The sequence below is a fragment of the Heliangelus exortis genome, chromosome 12 (genome assembly GCF_036169615.1).
Source record: "Heliangelus exortis chromosome 12, bHelExo1.hap1, whole genome shotgun sequence".
NCBI lineage: Eukaryota > Metazoa > Chordata > Aves > Apodiformes > Trochilidae > Heliangelus > Heliangelus exortis.
The window spans coordinates 7,249,147-7,276,866 of record NC_092433.1 but is presented as its reverse complement, the minus strand read 5'-3'; the positions used below and the strand labels follow the sequence as shown (position 1 = coordinate 7,276,866).

The window sequence follows — 27,720 nt, the reverse complement described above, 5'->3', positions numbered from 1 at the left end:
GCGCGCGCGCGCCCCCGCCCGCCTGCCAGCCAATCGGCGCGGCCCAGCGCGGGGGCTGCCGGGAAGGGGCGCTATAAAAGCCCGGGTGCTATTTACGCCGCGCGGGTCGGGCGGTTACGCTTGCGCTGTGAGGGCCCCGGGAAGGGCCCCGGGAAGGGCCCCGGGAAGGGCCCCGGTGCTTCGCCGAATCTGTATCCCCCTCCGCGCCCCATTTATGGCCCAGCGGCCTGGGGGAAGGTGTCTGCCTTTCCCCTGTCTGGCGGCCTAGAGCCGCGGGGCCCCCCCTCGGCCCAGCGGTGTGTGCCCCGTGGGGTCTGCCGGTGTTGGGAGCTTGTGTTGGGAGCCTGGCTGCTGGGCACCGGCCCAGGGGCACCCGGGCCTTTCTAGGCCAGAGGAGGCGGCTGTGTTACAGGGGTGCCCCGTTTGCCTGCAGGCCTTTCAGATGAGGCTCTGGAGGCTGGTGTTGTGCTCCCTGTACGTTCGAGAGATTCGGTTCTGCTGGTACCAACGGAGCAGAGCTGGAGGAAGGTGAGGAGCTGGCAGGAGAGCTGAGAGGGTTGGTCTCTGCAACTTCTCGATGCCAGGAGCTCCTAAGCATAACTGGCATGCCTGATGGTGGGGATTGCCCTCCCTTTGGGGTGCAGAACCCCTGTGGCTGAGGCAATGAATCCTTTGTGTCCTAGAGGAAGAGTACTGCTTCATCTGTTGCCTTGTTCCCCTCATCCTCCCTGAGAAGATTCAACAGGTGGAGCTGGCTTAGGGGGACTAGAGCATTGCTTTGCTGGAAAGGGAATTGTTATCTAATGATGGGGTTGAGGACAGTCAGCCTCTGTACGTGTCTCAAGGTCCCCTTGTGGAACAGGGACAGTAGCCTTTACCTGGCATTTGGGGATTGTCTGTTTAATCCAGGTTCCCCTAAGGGAAACTGGGTGCTGTGCCAATCCTGGTACGTGATCCTGTTAATAGGTGCCTCTTCCAATCCCCATTCCTTTCTCATTTGACAGCGTTTGTGTTGCCAGCTAACTTTAGACTGACCTTTTTATGGACTATCGTGTCTAGAGGAAGGAGCTGCTTAACCCCTGTCAGTAAGCATGTCTCGGGGACCAGAAGAGTTTCCAGGAAGCTGGAAACTTGAATCAAGCAAGAATGTGATACAAACTGATAAATATTTTAATGCTTACAGCTTGGGAAATGGTTCTAAATGGACAGTTGGCAGCATGCATTGCCATGAGGCCCCATGGTCCTCTAACTCTGACATTATAGAAACATCAAAATATAAGTTAATCAGTCTAAATTCAGTAGAGGAATTACCTGTGTGGTTTGAACACCAGTTTGGGACTCTTGACTACAAATAAATCATTCCTGGGTCACAGGTTCTTTTCCTACTTCTTTTCTTAGTCTCTGATAGAGATCCGTATGGCCTACTACTTTCTTTCATGGTCCACTGGAAGTTTGTCCTTTGCTTACAAACCACTCTTGGGTGTTTTATCAGTGTGTGTGTGTTCCTTTCTCCTGGAGCAGCATCACCTTTTCCAAGGCTGAGAGCTTTTTGGATTTGAAGGGGCCTGTGACCTGAGGTCCTCTTTCAGGGAAGCACTGTTCAAATGTCCCACATGTTAAAGTGCTTCGGGGGCCACTTTTTTCCATGTTTATAAATAGCTTTTAATGGGTCAAAAGCTTTGGTTTTAATGCAAATGATGGCAAACAAGGTCTGAGGACAAGCCATGAGGATCCTCAGTCTTAACTCTTTCTGTAAACCATGCCTGTTGAAGGTGTTCATAGTGTGAACTTGCCATCTTTGTCTCATGTGTGTCATGGTTTGAAGTCAAGTTTTCATTCTGACTTCCATGTTACAGCCAGGCTCAAATGTTTTCTGTTATTGTATCATAAGTTGCTTTTCTGTGTTTTTTTCTGGATAGCATTCTGAGTTTCTCGACATGAATGTTGTCTTTGCTTTGGAACTGGAAGCTGAACAGTGTCAAGCATTTGCCTGCCCCAGTAAAAATGCCACAAAAACTTGTCTGTCCAAGCTAATTAGGGTATCCAGCTCCTCTTAAAGTCAGGAACTTTGATCTGAACCCAGGCTGCACAGATTGATAAAAGATCAAAATTAGCAGGTCAAGCGACTCCAGACATGTCAGGTGTCTTCACAGGTTCCTCATATGTGGCTTAATTAAGCAAATAGGAATTCTCCCAATGCTAGAAATATAAAAAAAAAACGTAAAAGCAGCAGAGTCCAAACCAAAAGGAGATCTGTTTCTTCCATTTAGGACATCATTCTCACTCTCTCCACAGTCTACACAGCACTTAGGCCAAGTGCAGGCCTTGATGAAGTTATTTGTTGACACATCTCATAGATGGGTGAAGGGCAAATTGCTTTTCTGAAGTCCTAAAGGAAGTGGCCACCTCAAAAGCCTTTAGCATCCTCCTTACCTGTTGCTGTAGCAATTAACTCACCTGTGTCTCTCCACAGGCATCAGTTTGCAGACGGACCCATGGATGCTGTGGGTGATCAGCACTGCTGTCAGGATAACCATAAGGGGAGAACTCCAGTGCTCTGGATTGAGGATTTTCACAGAACAGGTAACAGCCCTTCCTCAGAGAGAGGGAAATCCAAAGCCTCTGCTTTGCGGAGGGGGAGCTGGAGCTCCAGAAAGTTGGTGGCCTCTAGGGCCAGCAGCCTCTTAGCTTTGCTTTGAAGAAGCAAAGCCTACGAGCTCCAGCTCAGCAGCTGAAGTGTGTGACACTGGTACAGGTCTGCCTGTGGCACAGGCACCCTCTGGACATAATTGGTCTGGCTTCCCTGACCCAAGGAGCAGTGAGCTCTGCTGCAGGAGGAGGACCCAGCTCTGGATTCTCATGTTGAGAAACCCTGATGCAGAAACTGTTGGGGTTCAGAGGAACACAGGCTTTCTAGCAGCTTGGGTCTCAGAGCTGACCCCCTGCCTCCCCAGATGAAGAAATCAATCTTTAAAGTCCTACAATTAAGTGATCAGAGATTTTTGTGTTCTGTATTCTCTGTCCAAGTGTGAGATCCCCCTGGTTTCTTCACATGAATGAGATTTAGTTCCTAAACCCAAAGTTTATCTCACATCTCTACCTGGGATTGTGTGTCAAGAAGTCTGAACCTCTTGGAGACCTGGGCTGGCTCTTGGACATGACAGCTCCAGACAGCAGTAACTTTCCCAAGCTCATCCCTTGATCCTGGTGTGACCCCACTTTCCTCTCTCCCACAAACAGTGTACGAGCAGCTCCTCAGGCAGTTCTGAGAATCATTGCATTTCACTACAATTTTGTTGCAAGTAATTTTTTTTTCTGCATAGTTCTTTTTTACTGGCTGAAAGCTCTGTTGGAAGCTGCCTTGAATTTCAATTCACAATTGTTTAGCACCTTTTCTTAAAGCTTGTACATGGCATTCCGCTAGGAAAATGCATCAAAAGTAAGTTTCCCTTGCATGCATGGACACACTTAATTGAATAAAAAACATCAGTTTGATTTGCTGGCAGCAACTAAAACCTGTGAAGTTCAGTTTATGGTCAAAGATCAAGTTTATCCAGAACTAATTTTTAAAGTGGAGCAGAACTAATAAAATACAGAGGTGATTAGTAGGATACAGCAATAACTCCACTATTCAGAAATAGTTAATGCTTTGCAAGACTTTAGAAAGAGAATGAAAGATTTCAGTTGTTCAGTAAGGTATTTAATATTAACTTTTTTTTTGCAGTTTATGATAAGATCTGATAATTTTTCTTCTGTTTCTGAATTTAGAAATAATTGGGAGAGCTCTAATTAATTATACTGTTAACAGTGAAACAAAACCTGTTTCCCCTTAGAGAGTAAGCAGAACAGAATACATTGATGCAATTCAACCTTGAAATAATTAGGTATCCCCACCATTTTACTACTATTTCAAAACCTGTTTTCTGTTAAGTGCCACCACCCTACTCCCTTCCTAATTCTGGGTTTTTTTCAAGAACCAGCAAACAAGCCCCTAGCCTTAAACTCTCCATGAGACACAAATATTATGACACATACTAAGTTTTACTTATGTCATCAGCAGAGGGAACATCTCAGTGTTATCATTTTACTGGGACTAAATTTTCAAATGCGATTCCAGTCTGCCATTAGTTGCTCAATGGAACCACTGCAAAAGGAAGAAAAAAAAAATCAAACAAAAAAAACAGGGCGAGAAAATGCATACTATCCTCTGTTACTCAGGTCCTGAGTTCCAAGTGACGTTAGGAAGGATTTTTAAGCTGCTTTTAGTACTTTCCGCCAGAGGAGGGAGCTGTCAGCTCATCATAGCGTTGCTCAGCGATGACCACCTGGGAACCCGTTGAGCTGTCTGGGTGGCCAGGGGAAGCAATGTATGAAGCCTGACCTGCAGGAGGTGAACGCTACCCTGGAAATGTTTAAATCATCTGCTTTAAGTGTATGTAGGAAGTGTTTTGTGTTCCCTGTTTAATGAACCCCCCAGTAACTAGTCTGCAGGGGATGGGAGCAGCAGGCTTGAGAAGCTGTTTGGAGGTGGAGTGTTTGTCAGTGGGGTCTTGCAGTTTTTGTTGGTGTAGCAATGCAGCCTGTGCAATGCCCTCCTGTTAACAGCTGGAGACAGGGCACCCTGCTCTGTGTCCAGGCAATGCAGGCAGCCTGTTGCTCTGGGGTACCTGCCAGGCAGCAGAAGCAGGCAAGGAAAAAGCTAGGTTAGACTGGTCTGAAGTTGACTTAAGCCTACGTGGACTGGTCTGAAGTGGAATAGCAACCTGATGCCATTTGCTCTTTCCCCTGGTACAACTCATTGGTAGCCTTCCTGCCCTCGCCAGTAGCAGTGTGACAAAGTATGCCTTAATTACAACCCTGAAATAAAAACAAGTTCTTCATTAGATGTTGCTCTACAGCTGCCTCGATCCTCTTCTGTCCAGCTGCTCATGGCAGAGCTCCAAGGGGGCTGAATCCTGCTGGTTTGGCAGGTATGTGGGGGGTGAGGGGCTGGGGTTTGAGCCTGTGGCTGGGCAGAGTGGGGCTCTGAGTCAGAAGCTCCTGGTGACGTCGCTACATTCATTTTACCACAAAGGTCTTTTTCTACTTCGTACTGGTGCTGTCTTTATGTGGTCTTTCTGCCTTCAGAAATGTGGCTCAGACCCAGTTCTTGCGAGTCATACGCATTTATTCGTTGCCCATTGGAAAAAGGGAAGTAAGAAAAAGTGGTGGATGTTCTGCATGTTTGTGAACTGGTTTCCACCTTACTTGTAATTAGGTGACAAAGACTGAAAGTCACGGCAGGCTGTCTTCCTGCCAGGATATTGTGCTTTATTTCTCCAGCCACTGAGATAATCCCTATGTTAGATGCCTTCATTTTAAATAGTATTGAGACCCTGAACTCATGATTTAGGAGCACATGCTGTCTTTGTTGTGGTTCTGGTGTTGATTTTTTGTTTTGTGCCCAAGGAAGATGGATTGTTACTTGGCAAAGGCTAAATGAGGAGGTAATACCAAATGCTATATGGAACAATCTCTTTTCAGCCCCAGTCAGTCCTCATCCACCTCAGTGACTGCACCAGCACCAGTTTAGTGCTAATGATTCTGAGCTGGGCTGAATCAATGGTAAATCTTGTGTGTCTTGTACAGCAGTGCCTGACTCACATCAGCTCATTTGATCACTCATTCCAGGAAAATAACACTCAAATGTGCCGTAGAGATGTCCCTGTCATGCTGAGAAATCTGTGAATTCAAAGGTTTTGCAACTCAAAATGGCAGTTTCTGGAGATTTTCCTCTAAAATTGTAAAAACTGAAATGTTTGAACAAAGAGCCTTGCTCAGCTCTTCAATTTGAGAAAAGTGTACGATTGATCTCTTGGACCCACAGCAGTCTTTGTTTCAAGCAGCTCAGCTCAGACTAATTTAGAGTGGCACATAGACTTCCCTAAGAAAAATCAAAGCATAAGCTTGGGACTTAATCTGTTCGTTTTGTGTTGAGTTTTTAAAAAAATAATTTAGTTTCAGTAACTCAGGAGAGGGCTGCGTCTCTTTGGAAAAAATGTCTTTTCCCAGGGATGGGCTTAAAGTAATCCATCTGTGCTCTTTTTTTGTTTTTTTTTTTTCTTTGACAAGAGGCAAAAGGTGCAGAGGCATAAGCCTTCTCTTCATGTATGGGAGGAGCAAAGGTTTCACAGTTAGTAGGAGAAAGGCTTGGTTTTAGGCTTCTGAATTTTGGCAGAGGTCTCTGTGGTCTGTGTGTCACTGGCCCTCCCCAGCCTCTGAACAGTGTGCATTACTTCACAAAGATAGGACTTTTGCTGGTACTGGAGAAAACAGAAAAATGTAGGAGATGTGCCTTGGACAAGGGAAAGCAAACTGAGTATCACATGTGGTGAGTGGCCCTGCGTTAGCCACTCTGATTCACACCACTGTGTACCTCTGTCAGTTTGCTGTGCTTAGTAAGGCTGTGTCCCAGGGCTGAAGACCTCTCTGCTGCCTCAGGACTTCAGAAGGACTCTGTAAGGCTACCTCAGACTTGGCTAGGCTGACCCCTAAATGGCAGCAAGGACCAGATGAGTCTCAGAACCACCTCAGAAACTTCTAAAATCTTGAGTAATTGATTGAGCTGAAAGCCAAGGCAAAATATACAATGTTGAACTAAATCCTTTTATGATTGTGAAATTCGCCTCAACTCTATTTCTTACTTCACAGATGAAACCAGCAGTTTCTGAAAAACAGCCTGGTCAGAAAAGCTGCCAACTTTCAACAGAAAATGTGCTTTAGCAGTTTACATGCTTTCTGCTCAATTGGGCTCTTATGCTTGGGCTTTTTTGCACTCAAGTGTTACAAAATACTTGTGACAACCACTGACACATTTGTTCACCATTGCTCCTCTCTCTTTCCTCTGGGCTACATCTTAGTCCTTACCCTTTTCTGGCTTTGTCTATTGGGACTGCAACAAAACTGAGTGATTCTGGGCCATGATCTGCAGCCCATGATCTGGAACTTTGTCCGGCAGTTACCAAAATGGGCAGATTTCTCTACATTTTCCTTAGATATCTGTGCCTCAGATGGTTGTCTAAATTCTTAGTGTAGAAACAGAGGCATGGATCTTAACCTAAAATAGGAATAGGTGCCTGAACTAAAAATTCAGATGTGGATCACATTTGGCATTACAGCTGAGTAAAAGATAGGATTCAAAATATTCATGAGTCTCCTTATAAATGGTTTTCCTTCTTGCTGTGGCATACTTGGGATCACTGGGGGTGGGATTTGCATTTCTGTGCCTCTGTTGCTGCAGTTAAGCCCATGTCAGTGTTAGAAGTTCAAGCTGTCTAGTCAAGGGAAGGAGAAGAGCAGCCATGGGAGCCAGCTCAAGCCTCCAGAAGAAATCAAGTCAGCTGAGACCACCTCTTCTATGGGGGCACTCATACATGTGCTTGTCTGGCAGAGCTGCAGTGGTGGGCTTAGCTGTGGTCTGTTTTGAAACAAAGCCATCCTTGCAATGATGGATTCACCTGCTCACAGGTGGCCTGGCCTGGCTGTAAGTTGAGGAACCCAGTTGGGCTTAAAATGTGGAGGTTTGAGTGCAGTGGGAAATGTTTCTATCACCCCTGCAAGTCAGTAACAGGGGAGAAGTGCACTCATGCTGGGTGGTAGTGCACCAGCAGGCAGTGATGCTTGTAGGACGGAAGGGGGGGTCATGTTGAGGTGGAATAGTGTCAGAAATCACCTGTGTTTAATAGTTTTTATTATGAAAAGTTTGTCCTCTACAACATGAGGTAGCAGGAAAAGGAAAGGAAAGATGAGAATATAAATAACCCAGGTTTCTGAAAGTCCTTTTGGAAAAGCTGCCCCTGCTTGGATATACAGCATCTCCCCATAGATGATCTTTAGTTGGAGAAGGCTGGTGAAGTATTTTTTCAAGACAGCTTTTTGCCAGGAAGGAGATTAAAATCTTCAACCAAAAATCTTTCAGCTTTAAATTTAGAGTTGTCATTGTAATGTAATTCTTTACAAAGCTGCCAGAGAGCTTTTCAAAAGCCCTATTTATCCATGTGCATTAAAAACAGGAGCACAGCATGGCTATAAGAAATTAATTTTCAGTCTTTGAAGCTGGCAATTAAGGCTGGGACAAATGTTCATGTTTGTTGTTGTTTCTGCAGTCACTCTTGTAAAGCTAAGGGAGAACCACTGAAATGAAAGCTCTGTTGGTGCTGCTGCTGCTGGGCTGCTTTGCTTGGTGGAACATCAGCTCCTCTCTGGTTGGAGTGCAGTTGTGTAAGGCTCTCAATCCAGCTGAAATCCTTGAAGCCTGTTAGGGGATCCCTCATTAAAGGTGCAGGATGACAATCTGAAGTGTCACTTGCTGTCAAGAATGAGCTTGCTGACAAGACTGCATTAAACCCAGCAGTTTTTGCAAGCAGTTTGCAAACCCAGAGAGACAGTGTAGTGTGTTTTGTCCTTTCCTCCTTGTTTCTGTCTGTACTGAAAATGGAGTAGCACTCTCAGTAAAGTATCTGTTTTCAACAAGAAAGAAGTCTAAAATTAATCTAGACTTTATGTAGAAGACAGGAGGCTAGAAAAGCAAAAAGACAGAAAAGCTGGTTTGTAGCTGTGCATTCTTATGTAGCTCAGAGACAATGTATGATCATCTTCAGGACAAAGGAGGAAGTACATGATTTCTTGCTAAGACAATGGAAGTTGAAGGCATGCCCCAGGAGTAGAAATTGAGAATATTTCACAGCAAATGTCCCTACAATACATTTTTCATCAAGAAAAGATGTGTATAGCCCTGTTCTCCCTGTGTGTGTGATACAATAGGAGGTAAAAATATTCGCAGTGCAGGTGACTCCCCTCTGTGCCAAACATAAACATCTGTGAGGAGCATCACTACTGATTTGAGGAGAACAGACCACAGTGGCCCAGAAGAGTGCCCTAGAGCCATTCTGAGCACTGGCCCTGCCTGGCATTGCAGGAGGAATTTGACCAGACCTGTTTGGTCATGAGTCAAAGTTGTGCATCCAACTTCCAAATGACTGCAGCTATATGTGGTTTAAAATTATTTTCAGGGGAGTTCATTGATGAATAATGCATCCCTCCAGACTCCTAAGTGATCTTTTATTCACAGAAAATCAAAGTGATATACAAATGTGATCGCTGGCCTTGGGAGGGGAGTCTGAATGACTGCTTGTCATTCACAGTAGCTACCAGAGGTGATGTGACATCTGAAAGGAAGAGATGAAAACTCCATCAGAATTTGTTAAATAAACACACCTTAGTATTTCACTAAATAGCTGATAATCAGAGGTGCAGAATTCCAATCTGCTGTTCAGCGTTTTGATAGCAAAAGGAGGAGCTCCTAGGCTACAACCTACAAAAGTTTTTCTTCCACAACTTCATGAAAGCTTGCTTGTAGTATCCATGGAAAGTCAAGATGTCGGAAGCCAGGATTAAGATGAAGGGTCTGGCAAAATACCTGGAGTAATCTGTGTAATTCTATGCATTCCTGTTCTAAAATACTTAGTCAATAGGGGAAAAAAAGGTGACTGAAGGGTGATCTGTAAGAACGTTTATTTATTTATGTTTCCCAGAAAAATGAAAGCCATAATGAGATGTGTTCCACTAAAGTAATAAGACTCACCAGGCAGAAGTCACTATGCACACAAGAAAAGACAGGTACACGCTAATTCTAAATAAAAGTGGATTGGGAGCCTATTGTTTCCAAGGTGATAAGCATCCTAACCACATCTGTTTGCTTCTTGGGCATCCAAAGTGAACTTCATGAACTTCTCCACAAAGGCACCCAGGGCAAATGAGAGAGGAAGAACAGGGGCACATCTTGTTGGGTCAGAGGAGCAGGGGGTTGAAGGTCCAGCAGATGAGAGCAGAACTGGAAGCCAGGGACTGCCAGAGGCAGAGCTGAGTGCCCCAGCACAGGTACCAGATGCCTGCTGAGCTGATGCAAAGCACTGGAGGAATGGGGTACGGTGACCGCGCTGTTGAGCGTCACTCAGCATTGCTGCTGCTGGGATGAAGCCAGAGTCCCTCCATTCAGTGGCTAAGGCAAGTGAAGAAATGTTGCCCAGAGCCTAACAAGTGGAACGTCTGCTCCTGCTCACAACCCACTTCTCTTTCTGTCTTCCACAAAGACAAAACTGGCTAAATGAGGATGGGCTGATCTACGTACCCTGCCAGAGATGTATGGGGTCCAGCATGGCCCTAACAAGTCTGTCAAGACCATGAGTCCACCATGACCAGACATGCAGGACTGGGCTGGCTGACACTGTCAGAGTATGGGATGGGGCTGAGGAGTGCTGAGCAGCTGAGGACAACCAGGGAGCCCACCAAAGAGCACATGCTCTACATCCTTCTGCCTCTCCATGTGATGTTTCAGGGTGATAGCAGTAAGCTGTTAAAATGAGACCCAAATTTTAGTGTTTGCTGTTTTAATGGGAAAGCTTGTGTTAAGTATTAAATGTGTGCTGAGTTAAAATAACTCCAAGGCTGGAGGAAAGAGAAGTGTCTGATGGCCAGAGCTGGCACTTGAAGGGCGTTTGAGTTCTGTTCCTCTTCCTGCCAGTGATTCATTGAATGGCTCCAGGCGAGACACGTAACCAAGCTAAAATGTTTTCTTCCAGCTGCAAAAGAGCTGTAATGCCAAACACAGGGAGGGCCTCTGAGGTTGAACTAATTCCAGTTTACAGAAAGCCTCAAGATCCTCGCTAAAGAGCTGCTGGAGAAAAGCAAGTATTACAGTATTTCACACTACTGTTCATGAATGAGCTCTTCAGCTTCACAGCAGTGACAAGCGGAGCCTGGAACTGCCTCTGCAAACAGCCCCAATGAAGGGGGTTGGGATGTGTGGGTAATGGATGTGAAATCACATCAGGACATGGCAGCAAAATTCCATTGCTCTTTGTTGCTGCGTCTGAAGGTGGCTTGGGCAGGTGGTTACTGGTGTACCAGTGGAGAGCAAATTTCCCTGTTACGAGGGTTGAAGAAGCTGGAGAAAGCTTGGTGTAGAGACAGAGGTGTGATGGTTGCTTTTGTACAGGAGGAAGAAAAGGAGGATGGGAATTATGTATGGGCCCTTTTAGCATGTCTGTCTTGAAAGAGGAGCAAGAAGTGGGGAAAACTGCATATTCCTCTTGGGTACTGTGCTAGGTCCCACTCCTTGAAAAGAAACTGGGACCTGAGGAGCTGCCTGTGAAGCAGGGAAGGCTGCAGGCTGAGCACCAGTGCTGCATGGGCCCACTCTCTAAGGTGGCATGTGGTGGGAGAAGGCTGCAGAGCTGCCTTGCAACAAAGGTTGTCTGAGCACATCAGAGCTTGGGGCAGTGAAGTGTGTGCAAGGTGATAGTGCTGACCAGTTCCTGTGCTGTCTGAACTTTTGTGGGTCTTAAGCAATTAGCTAATGCAGTTCCCCTCTGGGTGATAAAGCACAGGTAATGGAAAATAAGGTGATGGAGAGTGTCCCGTGCCTGCACCAGGGTGAGGCAAGGACAAATGAACAGAGAACCTCTGTCCCCAGACCTTTGAATGAAACGAAGTCTAATGGTTTCTTAACTCTCCTGGTGCTCTCTCTCGTTGGCTAGTGGTGCTGAGCTGATATCTGGCTGGTTTTCCTTCCAGCTGGGCAGTGGGGAAGTCCCAACAGGGGCAGAAGCCGAGCCCCTGGTCTGCCGGATTGCAACAGCCCCAGCAATTGGCCTGTGAGAACCTGCGAGGAGCTGCTCAAAGCTTGCTCTGGGTTTGGTGTGGAGGGCCCGGGTGCGGAGGAGCCGCTCTGCCCACTGCCCTGACCGGCCAGGCCAGCCTGGTCAGGGCTGCGATGTGGCTGGTGTGTCCTCTGGCGTCACGGTGGCACCTGCTTGTCCAGCACCCAAGGAACGAGCCCATCGATCGCAGGCCCCAGCAGCTGAGGGGCAGGCTCCGGGCCTGGGCATTCGGCACCACAGCTCCAGCACAGGGGAAGGTGGGAGACACAATCTCGTGGTTTTATCCCTCGCACCCAGCAGCAGTCAGGCCGGGAGCTGTCAGGGCGGAGCCGTCCGCCCTTAGGCCCGGCACCCACGGCGATTCTGCGCGGCTGCAGTGCACAGGGCAGGGGGTGCTGGTGTCAGGGAAGCCCGGAGGGAGGGTTCCCGGCCGGCAGCAGCTCCGGGAGGCGGTCGGGAGCTGTACCGGGTCCCGCGGTACCGCCCGGCAGAGCCGCGGCTACGGGACCCGGCTGCAGGGAAGGGCCCCATAATCCGCTCGCCCGCTCGGGAGGGGGCGCTCTCCTGGTCGGGTCGCTCCCGCCTCCTTTGGGAAGCGCCGGGGCTGCTCTGTGCCCGCCGGTAGCTCCGCCCCCTCCCTCCGCCGGTGCCGCGGCCCCGTGGGCACCGCCCGTGGGCACCGCCCCTTCGCCGGCGGCCGCGCGCATCCCGTGCTCCGCCCGCGCGCAGGCGCCTCCTGCCGGCGGTGGGGCGGGCGCGGTGGCCCCGCGCGAGCCGGGCGGGGCGGGGCGAGCGCGGCGCCGGGATCGGTGCGGTCCGCGCGTCACCGGCGAGCCCCGGGTGAGGAGGGCAGGGGACCCCCGGCTTCCCTCCGGCCGCTGCCGGGGCGGGGGATCGCCGCGTGGGGGCGGCGAGGCCGGGAAGGCTGGCGCCGCTCCGCTCCCGGCCACCCGGGCCGCGGCCTGCTGGGAGCCGGGGGGGAGCCGGCTGGGCCCGGCGGCGGCTCGGAGGGTCCTTCCCCGCTCCGGCGATCGGTTGCAGCCGGTGCCGAGAGAGATGCCTGCCGCCGGTCGGGGCCGAGAGCCGGGGCCGCCCGGTGAAACCCTCCCCTCCACTCGGGTACCGGCACCGGGAGTGGCACGGCCTCTGGGGCGGGCAGGGGTCGGGCCGGCTTCCCTCCCGCTGCCCGTGAGGAGAGCCGGTGGGAAGAGAGGAGCCACGGGAACCGGGGGGCATAGACGCGAACCCCCTCTTCTCCTCCGGGGCCGTCCGTCGCAGGCCCTGGAGCTGGGGGTGGACCGGCAGCTCACGGAGCACCACGGAAACCCTGACTGGGAGTAATAAATCTGTGTCGGTTGCAGGGAGGAGGCGAGGTGCTCCGGAACCGGGGCAGATGCAGAGCCCCGGCCGGGCTGCAGGTTCGAGAGGTCAGCCCGGAGCAGCACCGGCTGCCGCTCAGGTGTCCCGGGGAGCGAGGGGTGTCCCAGGGCAGGACGCGCCAGCAGAGGTGGCTGTGGGTGATGTCCTGCTTCACCCTCGCCTTCCAGTGCCCGTGTTTCTCGGGGCCCCCGCGTTCGGCTGCCGAGTTGTGGGAGGAAATCTCGGCCTTCGGGGTCCAGCAGAAGGTGCTGCTGGGGGCTCCCATCCCCTGGGGAGCAGGTCGGAGGTGACCGGACGCCTTTCGGGTGCTCCGCCGTGACGCCGTTTTGCTTTTGGCCTCCTGAGTACGAAAGGAAGCAATGATACTTATTTTTTCCTGCTGCAGCGCGGCGGATCCCGCACCCCTGTGGGTCGGATGTCGTGAAGCGTTTCTGGCCTGAGCTGTTTTTTCAGGTGAGTATGGCCGTGGCGTGAGATGGTGCCTGGCCTGGGGCTGCCGCTGTGCCGGCTCTGCAGGGCCCGGTTTTACTGCACCCCAGCTCTCCTGGGGTCGAGCAGAGTGGGGCAGCCCACAGTTCCTACCAGGATGTGGCTTTTCTCGTGCTCTAGAGCTCAGCAAGCAGCGGCTTCCATGAACAGTTTTTGGGTGTCTTTTTTATTTTTGGACAGAGTGTGTTTATAACACAGAGGTAAAGGTGAATTGTTTACTTCAACCTTTGCTTTCAAACACAGCTCCTGTGAATGTCCCAGGAGAGCATTGCTGCCAGTCCTTGTGTTTCAAAGGGACAATCAAACACAAACAAGTCTCTTGCTCTGGGAGTTGCTGGGTTGTGGCTCCCCAGAGCAGTTGTGCTTGGTGGGTGAAAATGAGCAGGAGGTGTTCGCCAGGCTGCTGTGTCCTGCAGTCAGCCTGTGAGAGAAAGGACAGCAAACAAAACAGGAAGCATTTGTTGGGGTTATAAAAACTCTTCTAGGTTAAAAAAAAAGCCTTCTGAAGGGAATAGCAGTAATTCATTGCACATGAGCGTGTTGTGGATGCTTTTTCTAGACAGATTTCTCAGCTTTCTCCAAGCCTCTGTCTGCCTGCATCCAGATGTAGGGCTCAGCTCTGAACCAGCATCATCCTCATTCAGGTTGTTGAAGGCCTGGGCTTAAAGACTTTTTGACAAATGGGCTGTCTTGGTCACAGTGTTGTCTCTGGTATCTATAAATAAGAAGTTATTTGATTGTGGTCCCCTGCTCCTTAGCCCAGTGCTGTGTATCTGTTGGGTGGTGCAGGTCTTGGTGTGGTTTTCAGTTTCTTCTGGATGTGAGTGGTGTCTCTGGTTCTGGGAAGATGGGGACAGAGCCTCCCCATCCCTCTTCCATAAGCACCTAAATCCCAAGTGGCGCTGATGCAGTATAATTTGTACCTGGTGGCCAATTGAAATGGGCTGATGCAACATGAAGCTAAGATACAGCAGGTTTCAGGGGGGTTCCACTGTCTTTAAGAGGAATTGGAAGTGGGTGTGTTTTGCTGCAGATAAATAGCATCAGAGAGCTTTTGCTTGTCCGAGTACTTAGCTTAACTCCCCTCCTTTTTCTTCTCTTGCCACCAGTGCATCAGGCAGCGTGGAGCACCAGGTGTCCATCATGTCTGACTGGGTGCTCCTCGGGCTGATTGCGGCGCTGGTCATGCTGCTGCTGCTGACCATCTTTGGTTTCGTTGTCTACTCGGGGCTCTTCACGGAGGTTGTTGTGAGTGCTGGCTCCCCACCTGTCAGCAACATCACGCTGGCCTACAAGTTCAGGGTGGGCCCGTATGGTGAATCCGGGCAGCTCTTCACGGATGGCTGCAGCATCTCTTCAAAGCTCTACTCCATCGGGGTCTACTATGACAACCCTCACACGGTAAGGTCTGCCTGGTGGGGCCAGCAAGCTCTTGTGGTCAGCACACAGGTTTACAGCTCAAGGTGCTCCCTGACTGTTTTCATGCACTTCCATCTCATATTCTGTAGATGAGCACTGGGGGCAGCTCACAAGATCTCCCAGATCTTCAGAGCATGCTTTGTGGGGAAAGGCACTTGAAAGCAGATGAGGTTTTGGACAGCCCTAACTGGAAGGCATTGGGTGAGCAAAGCTTGCTATGTTCTGATAGCTCCTGCTGAGCAAGTTAGCAGGTGAGGCAATCCTTAGTAGATCTCCTGGCTACATGAAGTGCAACTGAGCCTCCTTCTGGACTTGCAGCTGTCTGGTTGAAAAGAGACGGTCTTTTCAGCTTGCTGTGTTCTCATCCATGCTCCTCTTGTCTCTAGCACTCTCATGTATTTCTGAGCTTCCCTGTAGTCCTTGCATCCCACGAGAGTTCTTACTGAAACCTCAGGCGGTGCATGCTGAGGGCTCCTGTCTGATGAAACAGTTACTCCATGACTCTCATCAGGCTGTGAGGTGAGCAGAAAGTCCACTGCCTGATGGCTGCTAGCCAGAGCTGAGCACTCCGGTGGGTATCCTTTGGGACAAGGAGCAAACAGAAGTGCATCAGAACTTTCTGTGGAATCAGGAGTTTGGCTGCTGATGCTCCATGGTGCTGAGCTCTCCAGATACCAGCATGTGGGCATTTGTCTGTGGCAGACAGCCTGGCTCCCCTGTAATTCTGCAGTAGTGAGTGTGACCGTGGAGGAATGCCGTGGGGGAGGGATGGTGAGGTGGCCAACAGCCATGTGCTTGGGCACATGTGCTGGGGGCTGGCAAGGGGCACAATGGGAAGGCTGGTAGCTCTTGGCCAGTGCTTCTGCTCTGGAGGTGACCAGCCCTGCTTTAGGAACCCCCATGGTCCATGAAATACCTGCCTCCACGAGATGGTGCTACCAAGGGTTGGACCTACTAAAAAGGAACATTTCCATGTAGTGCTGAGTGGCCCCTTGGAGTTTTGTGGCAGGAAGATACCAGAGAAGAAAACACTGAAGCTGACTCTGCCCAGTGGAGCCTGGTGTACTCAACCACCTTGTATCATTGTATCCTGTGATGAGCTGACCTATCTTTACTTTCCAGTTTTTGCTTCTGGATTATGGGAGGCAGAGAGTAGACCCTGCAGTGCCACTTCTGACCTGGCAGGGGGGATGGAGAGGAGGATGTGTCTCCTAGGATGAGCTGGGCAGAGCCAGGGTTCAATTAACCCTTGAAAACTTGTGTCCTCTGTCACTGTTGTGTTTGGAGGAGGTGAGAGAAGGGAGCCATGGGAAGTGCCTGGTATCCTAGGGCCCATGTGGCCAGAGTGACCATAATTTGTGTCCTTGTGTTGAGGTCTTCTGGAATTGAGAACTCTGGTGCCACTGCTTCTTCCCTTGGTGTCTGAGGGCAGATCAGGGCAGTTGATGCCATCAGAAGGGCTCAGTGGCTGTGCTTGGTGCTGCTGTACTCTGGAGACATGATGTGGAGAGATCCATGTCTCACTGGTGTGCAGACCAAGCCAGGCAGGGTGCTAGGAGTGAGGATACCCTGGGGCAGAATGGGCAGAGCACTGCTTTGCCTCTGGGCTGCTGAAGAAGGGGCCAGTTTTGGGTGGATCACCCGGCTGGGGGTAGCAGTGCTCATACCTGGTGAGCTGCTTCAGGTGCTGAGTACCCTGGTGTCCCATGGGATGCCTCTGTATGCTTGTAGTGGTAAAAAAGCAGGAGATGATGTGTGCTGCAGGTTCCTTGTTCCTAGAGGTTCAGCAGGGTGGGATCAGTCTCCTAGGCTGCCTTTCCCCTGGGAGGATGCTGCCCGGAAGAGATGACCTCCTCGTCTTCCTCCTCAGTAGTCTAACCTCAGTGAAGCACCCTGTGGAGAGGCTGCTCCTCCCAGAGCTGGCCACCCACTGTGGGTGTTGACTTGTCACCAAAAATAGACCTTTTGTCATCAGGCAGCAGAACGTGCTTGCTGCCCGCCGTGTCCCGCAGCGTCCCTGGCTGAGTGCTGACTGTCTCTGGCCAGACAGCCCCCTCCAGACTGGCTCCTGGCTGCCAGCTCCTGGGGGCTTCGGTGTCCCCAGTGCTGTGGCAGGAAGGGGCTGATGATCAGCAGGTGCCAGTGCGGTGTTTGCTGTGCTCATGGCATGCTCATGGCCAAAGGAGGCTCGTGTGAGGAGAGAGGATGGGGATGCCAGAGATTGCCAGAGATGGAGAGCAGCAGCCATGAGCCAGCTTTTGGCCAGGAGTGGGCCCGGGGGGAGCCCCATGGTCTGGAGCATGTGGGCTGTCCTGGGGTCACACCAGGCCTCAGGGCAGCCACCATCGCCAGCATCCCCAGGGCTCCCTGCTGGCTCCTGGCTCTGCAGCATTCACACAAGGATGCTCCACGAGTGCTCCTGAACCCCTGCCAGTAATGTTTTATGTGTTTTAATGGACAAGATTAATATTAATTTGCACTTTTTTTTTTCCTTTTTCCTTTTTATTTAATATTTAGCAGCCCAGAGGATTTCTCCCTCCTTCTCCCACCTCTGGCAGGAACAAAAATAACTCCTCAGCAAGGACTGGATGTGGCAGGCGGGTTTGTGCTCAGCTCCAGCCAAGCACTTCTGCTCACATTCAGCTGTAGGCACGTGTAGGACCTTTCTCCTGCAGTTCACATGGCTGCGTTCTGAGCCACCAGCCCGTGCCTGGGTGTGGGATGGATAAGGCCAAAATGCTTTCTGAATACAGGAATAGGTTTTGCTCCCATAGGCAAAGCTGTAGATGAACAAGTTAACTCATTATTTCTCAAACTTCTCTTTGGGGCACTTGAGGGAGCAGAGGCTTTGATCAGCACCTGGCCACCCTGAAAGAATGATTTTGTTAGGGAAAGGCTGGTTTTAAACAGAGTGTTTCCTTGCCTCCCTTGAGATGGGCTTTGTCAGGCAGGGAATGAGGCAAATCTGCCTTGCTGCAGCCCTTGAGAGAGTGCCCGTAGGGCTGTATGCTACAAAAAGAAAGTTTTAAGCATAAGGGAAGAAGGAACTGCCTGGGCTGAGTGGTGCTGCTGGCTCTGACAGCTCAGGTGCTTTTGACAGTGTCTCTCAGGATGGGGGTGATCTACCTTTGCTCAGGACATAAATGGAGGCTGTGTGTTAAAAGGCATTTTATCTAGATTTCCCTTATCTCCTTGCTTCATCTGGGCCTTTCCCCATGGGTGCCTTTTACTGGTGCCTCTTAACTCTCCTTGGGGTAGGCCTTCCCTGCTCCCAAGCTGCTGGGCACAGCCCCATCTGCAGCTCCATCTTGAAGCACAGGAGGGCAAGAGAGAGCCGTCAGGCAGCCAAGCCCCGGCCCCATGCCTCCTGCTGACGGGGGTTTCTTCCTTCCTACTTATAGCTGCCTGCGTTTCACCCCCGGGATGGTCCTGCCATGCAACATCAAAAGGTGTTTAAGGGAAAGGGTGGGCAGGGATGGCTGTGTGGTGTAGTTATGCTGCAGGAGGAGATGGTGAGCTGTAGCACAGGGAAATTTAGGGATGAAACAGGACCACTCAGATGGGATCCCCTTAGATTCTCTTGGTGGGCAGATGGGGATGGAAATCAGGAGAGTGGTAACATTCTGGCCTTGTCTGCACCCTCTCTGCCTCCCAGCTTTGCCACCAGAGTTTTGTGATGCCAATGCCTGCAGCATGTCTGTCTGTCCCTCTGTTGGTTGTCCTGGCAGGTCTTGGTGAGTTTTGCTGCCTTGTGTGGAGGGTGTTTGGAGACTGGTTCTCCAGCCCTCACCAGGAGAGGGATGATTGGCAGAAGATGGCTGGACTTGTGCATCTGCTACTTTTGTTTGCTGTCTGCCACATCATCTTGTTATCCAGCAGGCTTGAGAACAGGTGACAGGGAAGCATGGGCGCTCAGATGGTTCCCCTTTCCTTGTTTTGCCCCCTTTACTTCCTGGGCTCCTTTTTTAAGCCAGTCTGCCTTGGGGGAAGGAGCTTTGTCTCTGCTTGCTTACATGCCTCGGTTTTCCCACCCTTAAAACTGTACCCACTTAGGACTGACCCAGCAGCCTCTGGCTTTCCCAGCTCAGTCCTAGTGGCTCATGCTGGTGGGACATGTGTTCAGGTGGATGTTGGGGTCAGGCACTCCTTCAGGGTGACCTCCTTGGGGGTGGGATGGAGGCAAACCAGGCAGATTGTAGTAGTGTCTCTTTAGTGTCTCTTTTCAACCTCCCTGGATTCACAAGAATGTCCTGTAGATGGGGACAGTGGTGAGCACATCTCAGCAGTTGGGTCTCTGATGGGCAGGGTCAGGAGAGACACTTTCTGTAGTGGCTGTTACCTGGGGCAAATTATGTGAGCAGGCTGGTGGGGTTTAGTTCTTCTCTTCCTTTCAGTAAGGGGAGCAGTACCTTCCCCAGCAGACTGTGAGCTTAGGCTGGGAGGGAACATGGATGGTTTGAGGCTGGATCAGTCTTAGTTAGGGTAGGGACCTGGCTTGATGTGCCCAATCATGCTGGGCCATTGCACATAACCTGATTCATTGTAGTCTCCTGCCTCCATGCTCAGCAAGTTGAGGTTTTGGGTGGTCTTAAGCCTTTCTCTTCTTCTGATCCTGTTGGTCTGTCCCCCTCAACCAGGTGTCTCCAGAGAAGTGCCGCTTTGCCATTGGCCGAATTCTGAGCGAGGGGGACGCAAAGCCGTCGGAAGAGCAGGTCAAGCGGTTCCAGAAGTATGGCTTCAAGATCTTCTCCTTCCCTGCTCCCAGCCATGTAGTCATGGCGACCTTCCCGTTCACCACACCGTTGTCCATCCATCTAGCAATCAACCGTGTCCACCCAGCCCTTGACACCTACATCAAGGTAAGCAAGCGTGGTGTGAAGAGCATTTCACGTGTTTGGTGAACCATCAGGGACTTCACTTGCTGACAGCTGAGAGGGCTGCTCTGACATGTCATAACTTGATGTCTTCCCTTGGGCTTCACTACCAAGATCTCCTCCTTTTGCAATCTGTCAGGTAGTTCCCTGGCAGGGATGTCCTTCCATTCACTCTGCAGGTGCAGGGGTGTTTTTTCTGCTGTTTTGTGTTTATGAGAAGCAAGTTCTTGTCTAACGACTGGCTGCTTTTCTCCTTAACACAGAGATAAAAGATGGTTTTCCCCTTGAGTGCCTTGCTTGTTGTCAGGCTCTGGCAGGTATGTGCCCCTTCAGTGTAATGCATCATGCCATGAAACTTCTGTTTCAAGTGCCAGCCTCACCCATGGGGCTGCTGTCTTCTGCAGGGGTGGGGGGAGAAGCTAGAAACTTTCTGGTCCATGGGCTGTTGAAAACTTAGTTTCAAGTAATGTGTTGGAATCTGGGGCCTTTGATCTTGGTGGGCAGCCAGCTGTGGGTGCCTCCATCCTCTTGTTAGCCCTCTGGTCTCCATCCCACAGAGTGCCTCTGTGTGTGTGTATGTGCTTGCCCCCAGGCAGAGCAGGTGGCCATCCCCCCTGTTTTTGGTCTTCCCAAAGCCAGCTCTGCTGCCTTGCTCCGGCTGCCAGACCAGCTGCAGCAATGGTGTTCCCAAACAGCACAGCTGACAGACACCAGATCCAGGCTTTCTGGAGGGTGAGGATGGTAGTGGGTGGAGGAAAAGGACCGTCCTTCCTGGGGGTGGGGGAGGATGCTGGGGAGGGGCTGCCACTCAGCCTCTGCCTTATCTGACTGTCGGGTTCTGCCGCTTTCGTTTGTTCGTGTTGAAATGCACTATTTATAAACTTGCTTTTCCTGGCGAAACTCCCAGCCCTGTGGGGGAACTGTGTGAATCCCTCCAGCCCGCGCAGTGCCACGGGATGGCTGCCTGGCTGCCAACCCCAGAACTTCAGCCGGGGGCTTTTTGCCCACCCTCCTGTCCACCCCGTCTGCGGGCAGCTGCCTGCTGGTACCGGCAGAAGATGCCTCGGCGCCCACAGCGTGCGTGACCCCACCGTGCGGGAGAGCTGGGGCAGAGCAGAACCAGTTCCTTGTTCTCCTCTTCTCTTGTTTCTTGCTGGAGTTCTGCCGGCTGTGTTGGTGCGGGGGGTGTTGGATGCTGCTGCCAGCCCTGCGGCGGAGGCGTGGGTGTGCAGGGATGGGGCTGGAGCAGGAGGGAGCATCAGGTTGGCTGCAGGAGCGCTCAGTGACGGAGCTGATGCTGCCTTGCATGGGGAAGGGTCCTGGCCAGCACGTGTCACATGAGGGATGGAGTGGTCAGAGCTAAAAAGGGATCCACGAGTTGTTCTGGGAGCACCTGGCAGCATGGGAGTGGCCGATTGAAAATTCAAGTGAATAACTGAAATCAGATGGAAATGCAGCACCGAGGGCCATGTGCAGAGTGAGAGGACTTATTTTGATCTCTGCCCCAGTCCCAACAGCTCATGTGGGCATCAGGATGTGTGCCTGCCTCTGTCCCTGACTTCTGCAGCTGAGCACAGCTTCCCTGCCTATGTTAGACTGACCCTGGGGATGCAGGCAGGGAGACAACAGGGATGCCTTTCTGGTGTGAGACTGAGAGGATTGGGTGCTGCTGGTGTCCTGCACCATGGGGATGCCCTGGCTTCCTCTGACGTGGCATGAGGGGCTTTGGAGAGTATTACAGCTCCACCAGCAGCATCCCTGTTGCCTCTCACATGGCTGCACCCCTGGGGCTGTGCTGGCACTTCCCCGGGTGGAGGGATGGGGAGGGAAACTTTGATGAAACAGGTGACCTGTGCCCGCTCAGTGGTGGGAATGGGGGTTGCCATGGAGACAGCTTCTCCAAATAGCATCCTTCATCCCACCCCCGGTGCCCGGCTCCCTTAAGCAACCCGAGACAGCAGTGAGACTGAGATTTGCTTTCTTTATTTATTTCCCGCTGTGCCTGCTCTGAGAAGGGCGCTGCTAATGAGAGCCGGGGGTCAGGCCTGCCGAGTCCCCCCCCCTGCCTTCCCAGTCCCTGTGGTAGCAGGGAAGAAAGGAGTGGGATGGCAAAAGCCAGGAGGCATGAAAAGGGGGTCAGCAGCAGAGATGAAATGCCAGCTCCCTTGGAGAGAGGGAATTAGCTGAAGCGGAGGGAGAATGGCGTGGCTGCCTAGTCGTAGGTAGGAGCTGTGGGAGAGCAAGGGATGGAGAAAGGGAGGTGGAGGAGGCAGGAAGAGGGGTGAAGGGAGGGTGGAGAAAGCTTTGGAGATGCTGAAAAATAGGGGAGGAGAAGGGGACTGGAGGGGGCATATGAGATGAGAGTTTGGGGACCAGCTGAGGGAGCAGGACTGCAAGAGGTGATGGGAAGGTCTGGGGCAGAGCTGGGGGAAGCCCCACCATGGGTGGCCCTCCAGAATCCTTCCTGTGGTTTTCCCTGAGGTTAACTGTTGGGAACATTCGAGCCCCCAAGGATGCTGGATGTGGAGGGGCAGTGTGGCTCCCTCTGGACTCACTGGTGGAATGCTGAAGTTGCCAGGGATGCCTGTGGCTCAGGTTTCCTTAGCACTGCAGGTGCAGTGGTGCCAGCTTTCAGTAGCCTGGGCTTCTGCTGTCCCAGTCTGCTGCTGCTTTGGAGGGACAGGGAAAATTAAAAGTGATAATAAAAAAAAACCAAAAACAACAGGATGGTGGAGTCTTCTTTCCTTGAGGATGAAAGGGAGACAGGCTGGTGCTGTGCATCCTCATCCCCCTGTCTCTCTTGGGGCTTAGGAGCTGGCATTTCTGTGACTCTTTGGGTGCAGCCATAGCTTTTGGGAACTGCAGGGAAATGGCTGCAGCTGTCCCTGGCAGGTAAGATGATAGCCTTCCCCTGGGATGACAGGCTGGCAGCAGCAGTGGCTTGCTGGCTAGAATTGCCTTTGGAGAAGCCCAGGAGAGCCTACTGGCTCGTTGCTCTGTGAGTGGGTTATTTAAGGCATGGGCTGGGGTTATTTAGTGTCCTTTGAAAGCATTTCTTCCCCAATAGCTCCTGCTGATGCTTCTTGCTGCCAGGCAGGTATGTACTGCTGTCCCAGAGCTGCCAATCAGACCTGGCAGTCCCTGCTTCTAGGTGCAAAGGAGAGCTCCTGCAAAGCTCTTCCCCAGTGGAGACCCTTTCTGACAGCTCTGGAAGCAGGTTGTTCCCCTGCAACCTTCTGCCATTTCAAGGAGTGTTTATTCTGCCTTGGTTGTAATGCTCTCCATGGCAGGCAGTTCCTGCACCCGTGCAGGCTTCCAGCAGGCAGGTGGGCTTGGATTTCCCAACTCTGGGTCTTGTCTGGCAGCCAGAGAGGTGGCTAATTGCATCCAAGGAGGAGCTGGCAGGAGTCTTCCACTGCAGTCCTAGATGTGACTGGCTCAGACTGGACTCTTTCCATGGGGTTTGGGTCAGTTTTATGCTGTCTAGCCAAAGACATGTGCAAGGGGGAAGAATGAAGGAGAAGAGGGATACCAGCACCATCCTGGCTGTCTTGCACCCTGCTCTGAACCAGAACCACTGGCTGGCTGGCTCCAAATTTCAGCACTGCCTAACCTGGGAAACTGGGATTTAATCTCTAACGCTGGTCTTGCAAAGGCATCCTCCAACTTTCAGCAAAAAAACTCTGGTCTTTCCATTCCTCTGGGTTCTGTACTAGGAAGTTCCCCACCTCCATGGGCTTGTGAACCACTGCTTTACAGTGCACATCTCAAGGAGCAGAGGCTCCATGATACCAGACAGGTTTTGGGAGGCTATCAGGTTTACTCTAGCCTGGCATGCGTTGCCATGCTCCTCTGCACCTTGGCCTCTGTCAATGGGGAGCTGAGGCAGGGTGCTCCATAAGAGCATGGAGAGACATGGCTTGCTTCCCTTTACAGCCAGGGAAATATGTTATTCCCTTGGCCACCAGCCTGGAGTGATCTTTGCTCCCTTTGTTGGCTGTGACAGCTCGAGTTGCAATCACCTCTCGCCTCTTTCTTTGATAAGCTAAATATACAGAGCTTGTAAATTCTTCCATTGGTAAATTTTCCAGTATTTTCCATATTTCCAATCTTAATTCCTGGGTCCTTTTTTTGGACTTGTTTTCAGCATAGAAAGTTCTCTGACTTGTAGCTCAAATGGGTGTTTGTTTCAGCAATGGTCTTACTGCTGTGGTGCAGAGATCTCTTGTGGAGATCTTGTCTCCTGCTGCGGACCCTTCAGTCATGGGTTTATTCTGAGCCAGCTAACAGTCACACTGTCCTTTAATGGAGTTGTAGTTTCTTGATTTAAAAAAGTCTTCTCCAAGTTTGAATGAATGGCACGGGTGCAGGTTCATTTATCAGTCAATCCTGCAATCTGTACAAAAATAAATCATGTTTGCCAGCGGGATCTGACAGCTGTAAAAGTGTGTCAGTTGGCATTAATTATGCTGGTCTCCTTTGTTTCCTGGTGTTCTGGTCCAGTTGCAGCCATCCATTTAGTTTACCTTGGCTCTGTCTTTGCCTGGCTGTCCCACACTTACCCGAGTCAGCTACTCACCTGTGTGAATATTGGCAGGTACAGGCTGCTGTCTCTCCTGGGACTTTGTAGCATCTCTGGCTGGCCAGAGATCACCCGTTGAGATGTGGACAGCTTGTCAGCTGGGACCTCGGCATGTTTTAAATGTATGTTGTCTGGATCTGTGAGCTGTGTGTTATACCTTCCTGTGGAAGAGCAAACACCTCATCTGCACCCTCTGCCCGTGTTGTCTGGCTTTGTCCTAAATCCAGTGCAGAAACAGTCACTGAATGCTCCACCCTTCTCGGCAGCACCACCGAGGTTTCCTCCAGCTGACGTGTCCGGGATCTGTGCCATCCCTCTGGCTCTCCTCCCCTACCCAGTGCCCTGAACAGCTTCTTAACCTGAATGGCTTTCTGTCTGCAGGGACTGGGACCCTACACCTGGTCCTTTATGCAGCCAAGCCTTGGTGCCACATACTCTTTGAGTATGGCTGCATCTTGTCTTCTGCCTCCTGCCCTCCTGGCTGCACTGCCATGGCTGGTGGCTTTGCTCAGATCTGCTGATGTTGCTTTTCTCTCAGTTGCTGTAAGTGCAGGTCTGCAGAACTGTGCTCCTGTCCCAGACAGTTTGTGTTTTACAAGCAAAACCGTGGAGCAATCTTTTTGTTTGTGTCAGGGGGCTGGGGTCAAGGGTTGGCAGCTGGTAAAACATTTGCAAAGAGGACTCAATTATTGGGATGTTTTTCCACTTAGCTTCCTTCTCCTGACTGATTTAGTTTATTCATGGTCTCTGTGAATGAAGCCTTTTTAAACACCAGTTTGTTGTGTGTGAGCAGCCTAGGTTCTCTCTGGGAGATGGAGGTCGCCATCCCCCTCCTTCCCTTTTCCTGTGCCCAGATGCCTTGAGGGCTCATGGGTGCTGTAGGAAGAGTTGGTGCCCCAGCTGCCTGGCTAGGTGGGATGACCTTCCATTTAAGTTGGTGTGCACCAGAATATACATCTGTAGAATTTCCAGGAAGACAGGAGGGTATCTGAAGCTGCTGGGAAGTAATTGTCATGCATCAAATAAAAACAGGATGTCGGGGGGGGGGGGAAGCTGTTGAGAGTCATAGAGGATTTGACATGTCTAACTCGTATGGATGGCAGAGACAAGACCAGAGCTGACAGTGTGACAGGCTGCTGGGCCCTGGGCTGGCAGAGGCTTGGATTAAGGGTACAGACTCTGGGGGAAGTGTTTTGGGAGCCTGTGCTTGTGTCTGCATGGGTCCTAAGCTTTAGATTGGGTCACGTGTAGCTTCTGCACTGCCATGAACCTGCCTAGCTCCCAGTGCTAACCAGTTATGTACCCAGGGGCTGCAGCAGCAGCAGCAGGCTGGGGGTGTCCCTGGTGCTTGTCTCTCAGTCACCTCTGCTGTTGGTGTTACCAACCACTTCATAACATCTCCAGTGGGTGATAGTGAGAAGAAGGTAGATGTTGGGAAACCCTGTGGAGATGTGGATGCTTGGTGTGGATAATGCAAGCAGGCTTCTGGTAGAGGGGGTGAATTTTTTCCCTTCTGGATTTTTTTTTTTGCTTTTGTCATTTTTTTTGACTTCAGCATTATGGTGTGACTCACAGTGAGGGATTAATGACAAACCACCTCCCTGGTTTGCCCCACTGGTGATAATCACTCAGCAGCAGGGTTTGGAAATGAGGGGGAAGACAAAAGACCCATACTACACATTTTTACTTCTTGGAAACAAAATCCAGCTCAAATACTACGCTGGCTTGGTTTATCCTATGACCAAGGAAGTCCTCAACAGTGATGTTGTCTTTGTCACCTGTCTATCATATCTGTAAGTGCTGCATTGTGGGTTGAGTCTCCTCCTTTAGGAACCCTTGGTGAGTATTTTTGGTCACCTAGGGGCTGGTGGATGCTGGGGTGTGGGGTGGTGCACGTTGAGTCCAGAAGCCTCCCTTCTTTCACCAAATCTTTACACACCCTGTTTCTACTGCCAGTAAAAGAGATGATATAAGTAGATGAGGTTTTGGCCTTACCTTGTTTTAGGGAAACACATTTTAAGGATGGGGTTCCCAGCAAGCTACTAGCCTCTCCCTACCAATCCCAGGTTCCCCAACAGCCTGGTTGATGTCGAGGATGAGCACTGGTGCAGGTTGGCTGGCAGGGCTGGAGGGCACCCTTGGCTGGTGTGTGCCAGCGAAGCTCTTGGTCTCAGGCTGGGAAGGAGGGTTGGTGAGGGTTGGGTCAATCCCAGCCCTTCTGGAGGCTGATGTGCAACAGCAGGAACTGGAGAGGGCCCTTGAGGTGTCCCTGCATGGGCTGGATGCCTTTGGAGGCACGTCCATCTCCTGCTGACCTGCCCTGACAGCTGGTTTTCAGTGGTTTCTCTCCAGCGCGGCTGCCCGCTCGTGCTGGTTGGCAACCCCCAGCTGCATGTCACATCCTATCAGTTTGTGTGTTCAGGGCAACTTTTATTTACTAAGTATTTTTAGCATCAAAACCTTCTGAAGAAGTTTCAGTCCTTTGAGCACTACAGACCTCACTTCTGTGCTGCAAGGGGGAGCGGGCAGGAGAGAGCGGGATGCCCATGAGGTCAGGCTGGGAGCAGAGCCAGGTGGAAAGGATTTCTGGTGGGCAATGTAGTTTAACACTGTAGGGGCCTTTGGACCTGGCTCGGGGCGGGCTTGTGGAGCAGAGTGGTGTCCATTTAACCTGTGTCTGCAGGGAAACACACTCCTCCTGTGCCACTAATGGAACATATGGGCATCTGGGGCTCTGCGTCATGTCTCCTGCCACTCACAGCAGGCATCCCTTCTTTCCCACTTCTCCAGGAGGAATTTGGCAGCCCCAGGCCACTACTCATTTGCTGTCAGTATTTCCCTGATCTTTGCGAGCGGGTGCCTTAGTGCTGCCTGTGCTGGGCACTGCCCTGGTGAGCTGGCATGGCTGACTTGTGCCAGGCACGCTGGTGTGCCAGCTGCCCTGCATGTGCCAGCACTGTACGTCCTGCTCTGCCACCTCGTGCTTGCAAGCACTTTTCCTCTCTCAAGCACGTGGCTTCTTTTCCAGCTCTGCTCTTGGGTTGCACGGGGGCAGGTGTAAAACTGCAGCTCTGTCAGCGTCGCTGCTTTGAGCAGAAAAGAGGTTTTCTGGCCAGCTTTGAGCTCTGGTAGTTACAAAGGCTCCTTTCCTGCCTCTGCAGCTTGTCTCATGTGTGAAATCACCTGTTTTTTCCCCATCTTGTTGGCTTTGTGCAAGCATCTGCCCCAGCAGCATGCAGAGGAGTCCTGGTCTGGGGGAAGTGGCTGGTGTGGAAAG

At 51.3% G+C, this 27,720-nt stretch overlaps 1 protein-coding gene across 7 annotated transcripts in view; it reads left to right on the top strand.

Moving 5' to 3' along the window:
• The first annotated feature begins 107 nt into the window (after nucleotides 1-107).
• The window catches only part of TEX264 (testis expressed 264, ER-phagy receptor), a 49,838-nt gene continuing 22,225 nt past the window's right edge, over nucleotides 108-27,720 (top strand). Inside the window, exons 1-4 of one of the 7 annotated variants that reach the window (XM_071755788.1) lie at nucleotides 154-237; nucleotides 434-528; nucleotides 2,474-2,583; nucleotides 19,625-19,846. In XM_071755788.1, coding sequence (XP_071611889.1) covers nucleotides 2,500-2,583; nucleotides 19,625-19,846 — 306 coding nt within the window. In that variant the 5' untranslated portion in view covers nucleotides 154-237; nucleotides 434-528; nucleotides 2,474-2,499. Of the gene's footprint in view, nucleotides 238-335; nucleotides 529-2,471; nucleotides 2,584-12,410; nucleotides 12,540-13,464; nucleotides 13,533-14,677; nucleotides 14,970-19,624; nucleotides 19,847-27,720 lie in introns of those variants that run through there. The other 6 variants (XM_071755786.1, XM_071755785.1, XM_071755783.1 and 3 more) reach the window with 6 other exon arrangements.